The sequence below is a fragment of the Haliotis cracherodii genome, unplaced genomic scaffold (assembly GCF_022045235.1).
Source record: "Haliotis cracherodii isolate W230 unplaced genomic scaffold, xgHalCrac1.p SCAF_35, whole genome shotgun sequence".
In the NCBI taxonomy this organism is placed as follows: Eukaryota; Metazoa; Mollusca; class Gastropoda; order Lepetellida; family Haliotidae; genus Haliotis; species Haliotis cracherodii.
In genome coordinates this window covers 558,589-564,639 of record NW_027266292.1, presented here as the reverse complement: position 1 = coordinate 564,639, position 6,051 = coordinate 558,589, and the positions used below count along the sequence as shown (strand labels likewise).

Sequence of the window (6,051 nt, the reverse complement as noted above, 5' to 3'; positions counted from 1 at the left end):
CATTCTGATGAGCAATTCAGCCACGAATGATTCGTAACGCTAGACATGTTTGCAGTGATTAACTTGGTGGAGACTTTTACGATCAATGATGTCATATGAAGGAATGTGTCCGCAAATATAAAATCCGGTGGCAAAGCTGGGAATAATTATTTTCTGTTCTGATTATTTTGTTCCCGTAATGCAAATATTAAGTCAAACAATTTTTTAAACAAGGTCCACCCCTTCCACATCCTGAAATTAAATGTAAACTGTCAAAATTAATGGTGAGTCTGATAAAGTCATAATTGAAGGTTAAAGGTTTGTTTGGGGGGATGATGGGGTGTGATTGGTCGGTACACAGTGAAACATCTTGAACCTGAGGTGAGGTGAGGTGAGGTGAAATGGGGTTAAACGTCGGGTTCAAGATTATTTCACTTTTACTACACATTGGGTGTGCCTCGACCGAATCACCGGTAGATTCCAAGAAAACGTGTGTACAGCTGATTGCTGTTTCCGGCTTAGTTAATGAGAAAATACACAGGGTAATCTTAATCCCTGGATGTAAAACAATGCATAGCAGAAGAAAAAATACAATTTAAACGGCAAATCAACATGTCTGGTGATTTTTTATCTCAAATTTCGAATTTGTACTGACCAAGTTTCTCAGCATCCGTTCGTTTACCGGGCTTCGCTGAAAGGGTGTAATTTTTTTCCGCGCTTGATATTCGATTTTTTTTTCTCCAAAATACTGAATCCGCTAGAGTGGGGTGCGCATTTTACACATGGGTGCGCACTATACTCAAGAAAATACGGTATGTCGGTTTTATAGTGCTGGTCCAATGTGGAACCGTACCGCGGGTTAACATGTAAACCCCACTCAGGCACAGTATACTGACTGCGAGCCGACCAGTCCCTTCAGGCAGGGTAACAACAAGTTCACTCAGCTGTATTCCAGCTATATGACGGCGGTCCCAAGTCTGGACCAGACAGTCCAGTGACTGGCATTACGAACATCAATCTACACAATTGAGATACGATGACATGCATCAACAAAGTCAGAGACTGACAACCCGATCCCTTTAGGCGCCTCTTGCGACAATCGTGGGCAGCTGAAGACCAATTATGATTTATAAACTGGATCTTCACGGGTCTCTTTCAACGTTTTTTGGTATGACGCGGCCGGGGATCGAACCCCGACCATTATCTGCAGATCGAGTGCCAATATTGAACAATGGTGTCTATAAGGATTCTACCGGAACCGTCAAATAATCATTGTTGAAATTAAAGCAACATACGATCGAGTTAAATAAGTTCGAGTTAACGAGGCTTCGTTGTACACATTTGTCAAATGTCTTGATATTCCTGGTTATGTTGCACTAATATCAAAGGATGAGGACCGCCTCCGTGGTCTAGTGGTAGAGCGTCCGCCCGGAGAGTGGAAGGTCCGGGGTTCGATCCCCAGCCGCGTCCTACCAAAAGACGTTAAAAGATGGTACTTGTTTTACCCTGTCTGGCGCTTGGCATTAAAGGGCTAAAACAAAGACTGGTCGGCTCGGAGTCAATATACTGTGTCTGAGTGGGGTATTCATGTTAAACTGCGGCATGGTATCTCAGTGTGCTAGCACTATACATCGGCATCAGTCCGGACTAGTACAAGCAGCCCCACATACACACACACGTGCATGCACGTCGCTATATAAGTGCAATAATCTTGGACGCGACGTTAAACCCTATTTCACCTCACCTCAAAGGATGAAATGAAAAAGAATAACAATTTGTTTTTCGATCTTTCGATTTTCGTTCCTACTCACATGTCCCGTTGAATAGTGTATATCAACCTCAGCAGTGCCAAGCTGACTATATCATTCGGCCCGTGAAGATCCGGGGTAGAATAGATCTTCAGCAACCCATGCTTGCCGTAAAAGGCGACTATGCTTGTCATAAGAGGCGACTAACGGGATCGGGTGGCCAGGCTCGCTGACTTGGTTGATGCATGTCATCGTATCCCAAGCTCGTGGATCGATGCTCATGATGTAAATCACTGGATTGCCTGGTCCAGACTCGATTATTTACAGACCGCCGTCATAAAGCTGGAATACTGCTGAGTGTGGCGTTAAACAACACCAGACATATCAACGCAACTGCAGTCCTAGTAGTACTGAACTCACTCACCACTCAACAATATCAACGTCCAATGTAAAGTATCAACCTTGGCGAAACTAACCTGATTATGACGGCACCATCCTTCACATCACGCCATGATCGGCCTCTGAAATAATGTGAAACATTTATCACACCAGTTGTCAAAACAGACAGCTTGTGAAATATTCTGATTAAATAAAACACCAATTGAGTAAGAGTCGTTCAGGCTGCCCCCCATATTGGATTTGAGTCAGCAGCTTAGATAATTGATGGATAGTTTCTCATTCGGTCAAATTTATCTGGTGTTTAGATCTGATTTGTGCGATGCCGTTATTATGCCGTTCAGTGAGAGAGCTGTTTGGGGCAACTCATCGAGCTGTTGTTGGACTCCTGCTGTGGTTGGACTCCGGCTGTGGCTGGACTCCTGCTGTGGTTGGACTCGAGCTGTGTCCGGACTCCTGCTGTGGTTGGACTCCTGCTGTGTCTGGACTCCTTCTGTGGTTGGACTCGAGCTGTGGCTGGACTCCTGTGTCGGGACTCCTGCTGTGCCTGGACTCATGTTGTGACTGGACTCCTGTACGTTGTGGCTGGACTCCTGCTGTGGCTGGACTTCTGCTGTGGTTGGACTCCTGCTGTGGCTGGACTTCTGCTGTGGCTGGACTCCTGCTGTGGTTGGACTTGAACTGTGGCTGGACTCCTGCTGTGGTTGGACTCGAGCTGTGGCTGGACTTCTGCTGTGTCTGGACTCCTGCTGTGATTGGACGCGAGCTGTGGCTGGACTCATGCTGTGGTTGGACGCGAGCTGTGGCTGGACTCCTGCTGTGTCTGGACTCCTAGTGCTGTATCTGGACTCCTGTTGTGCTTGGGCGCGAGCTGTGGCTGGACTCCTGCTGTGGCTGGACTCCTGCTGTATCTGGACTCCTGTTGTGCTTGGGCGCGAGCTGTGTTTGGACTCCTGCTGTGTCTGGACTCCTAGTGCTGTATCTGGACTCCTGCTGTGACTGGACTCCTGCTGTGTCTGGACTCCTGCTGTGGCTGGACTCGAGCTGTGGCTGGACTCGAGCTGTGGCTGGACTTCTGCTGTGGTTGGACTCCTGCTGTGTCGGGACTCCTGCTGTGTCTGGACTCCTGCTGTGGCTGGACAACTGCTGTGTCGGTATTCCTGCTGTGTCGGGACTCCTGCTGTGTCGGGACTCCTGGTGTGGCTGGACAACTGCTGTGTCGGGACTCTTGCTGTGGCTGGACAACTGCTGTGTCGGGACTCCTGTTGTGGCTGGACTCCTGTTGTGGCTGGACAACTGCTGTGTCGGGACTCCTGCTGTGGCTGGACAACTGCTGTGTCGGGACTCCTGCTGTGCCTGGACTCCTGCTGTGGCTGGACTCCTGCTGTGGCTGGACTCCTGCTGTGTCGGGACTCCTGTTGTGGCTGGACTCCTGCTGTGCCTGGACTCCTGCTGTGGCTGAACTCCTGCTGTGGCTGGACAACTGCTGTGTCGGGACTCCTGCTGTGGCTGGACAACTGCTGTGGCTGGACTCCTGCTGTGCCTGGACTCCTGCTGTGACCGAACTCCTGCTGTGGCTGGACAACTGCTGTGTCGGGACTCCTGCTGTGGCTGGACAACTGCTGTGTCGGGACTCCTGTTGTGGCTGGACTCCTGTTGTGGCTGGACAACTGCTGTGTCGGGACTCCTGCTGTGGCTGGACAACTGCTGTGTCGGGACTCCTGTTGTGGCTGGACAACTGCTGTGTCGGGACTCCTGTTGTGGCTGGGCTCCTGCTGTGGCTGGACAACTGCTCTGTCGGGACTCCTGCTGTGGCTGGACTCCTGCTGTGCCTGCACTCCTGCTGTGGCTGAACTCCTGCTGTGCGGATTCAGGCAACAAACACTTACTTTTTATACAGATTGTGTCAGTGATGGGTATTACCGGTGAGCCAGGACTTCCTTTCCCATTTTCGCGGACTCCTGGTGTCATCATTGATTTTCAGTGACACATTCATATATTTTTCACCACTATCTTGCATTTTACGCCCAAAGGAATGTGTTTCGCAGATAACCGTTGACGTTTTATAGCATGGTGCCTCGCCGTTTTATAGTGTGGTTTCCTTGAGATGCATACATCAAGACAAATGAACGGGATAGTTAGATATACGATGACTTATTTCTTCTTGTTTTATCAAAAGTTCTGATGACAAGTACAAAAGCATGAATAAGTGAGTGATTGATCAAAAGTTCAATGTCCTAGCGGCCCTGTTTCAGTCACATAGCGACGAGTGAGTGAAATTGGTCTAACGCCGCTTATAACAGTATTCAAGATATTTCACGGCGTGTCATCTTGATGAAGGAGGAAAGCCCGAAGTGATGTATGCCGTTATGTATGCATCCGGCGTTTACAATTTGGTGAAAACCATGAGCACAGGTGTGGTGCTGACAAACCTAGAAACAATCGGGGCGAACAGGGATTCGAAACCACAGTCACTGGATTCGCCCATGCCCAAGGGACGCAACTCTAGATAGCGATTAGCGGCGCCTCAGACGACTAGGCCACGTGTGCCCCCATATAGCGACGAGAACACGTTATGGACATCAAAACGCTTGTTATAGCGTGTATATATGCATGTAGATATAAACATGAAATGTCAACGCCAGAGACTAATCAGATTCTAGTGGGCGTAGAAGGCAAAATAGAGGTGACAGTCATATGAATAAGTCACTGACAATCAGTCATTAAAATCAGTGATGACACCGGTGTTCACGAAAAGAATCAAAGTAGCTTGTACACTTGATAGTTACAGTGGCGATGTATTATCGACTAATAAGTTTAAATGGTAAACACCGAACCGTACAATTGGTTGGGTGGTTGGTTTGTTGTTTAACGCCGCACTCAGCAATATTCCAGCTATATGACGGAAGTCTGTAAATAATCGAGTCTGGACCAGACAATCAAGTGATTAATATCATGAACATCGATCCACACAATTGGGATCGATGACATGCATCAACCAAGTCAGCGAGCCTGACCACCCGATCCCGTTAGTCGCCTTTTACGACAAGCATAGTCACCTTTTACGGCAAGCATGGGTTGCTGAAGAGCTATTCTACCCCGGAATCTTCACGGGTCCGAACCGTACAAAGACAGGATGAAGTAGGAATCTGGTGCTCGCTTTGTGACTTGGCTCATTGCGTGCCATGCCACACCGATGGCTTGTGGCCTTATTAATTATTTCAGTCACTTGTTTGTCTGGCCCAGACTCGATTACGCACAGGCCACGGAAATATGCAATTACACTTTTCGAAACGAGAAACGCCAGTTGCACTCGAGTGATCAGAATGCAAGAAAGTTTTTTGGGAAAAATATTTATGTTAAAGTATTTTTTCATTTGGAACACATTTTCATTAATTCAGTTCTGTAACAAGTTTAATTGAGGCCATGTGGTATCTGTGTCTGATTTGACAAAGAAACACGTATTTTCATGATCGAAATATGGTCGTAAGTTGATATTACTCAAGATCAATACTGAGCGCTCTGGGTGAAGAGAGAGGTACCAAATCGGAAAAAAACTCTGTTTTTAATTACATTGGGTTCACAAACAGCCAATCAAATGCTTTTTGTTCACATTGTGCAAATAATAAACATCATAACGTCGTATGTTTACCAAACCATATGTTTTTTTACGGGTGTATAAGTCTTTAATATTACCCCAGTGATATTGGGTTTATGCATCGGCAATATTTCATCAACAAAGCGACGACCCTGGGGTGTTATTACTACGGGCGGTTATTCCATGTTCACAGCTACGTCACGTGTTCGTCAGTGGAAACTATAAATGATCCAACTTCCCACCTAACAAATAAGTCTCATACGGATGGCAAAGTGTCGTCGTGCCCTGTCCGCGCAGATCGTTTATATTGGTGATAAGCTCTGGTTTCCC

At 47.3% G+C, this 6,051-nt stretch overlaps 1 protein-coding gene across 1 annotated transcript; it reads right to left on the bottom strand.

Annotated features, from left to right (window-relative positions):
- Window positions 1-2,416: 2,416 nt before the first annotated feature.
- Window positions 2,417-4,072, bottom strand: LOC139477719 (putative uncharacterized protein ENSP00000383309). The gene is made up of 2 exons (XM_071260115.1): window positions 4,047-4,072; window positions 2,417-3,983 (listed from the first exon to the last, which is right to left on the bottom strand). Exons 1-2 carry the CDS (start codon window positions 4,070-4,072, stop codon window positions 2,417-2,419), a joined length of 1,593 nt encoding a protein of 530 aa, XP_071116216.1.
- Between the last annotated feature and the right edge of the window lie 1,979 nt (window positions 4,073-6,051).

Excerpts from the sequence above, each read along its gene's own strand:
- LOC139477719 (XM_071260115.1), bottom strand. The coding sequence starts at position 4,072 with ATGGGAAAGGAAGTCCTGGCTCACCG. Across the intron at positions 3,984-4,046 it reads AAGGAAGTCCTGGCTCACCG|CAGGAGTTCAGCCACAGCAG; the intron begins GTAATACCCATC and ends GAATCCGCACAG.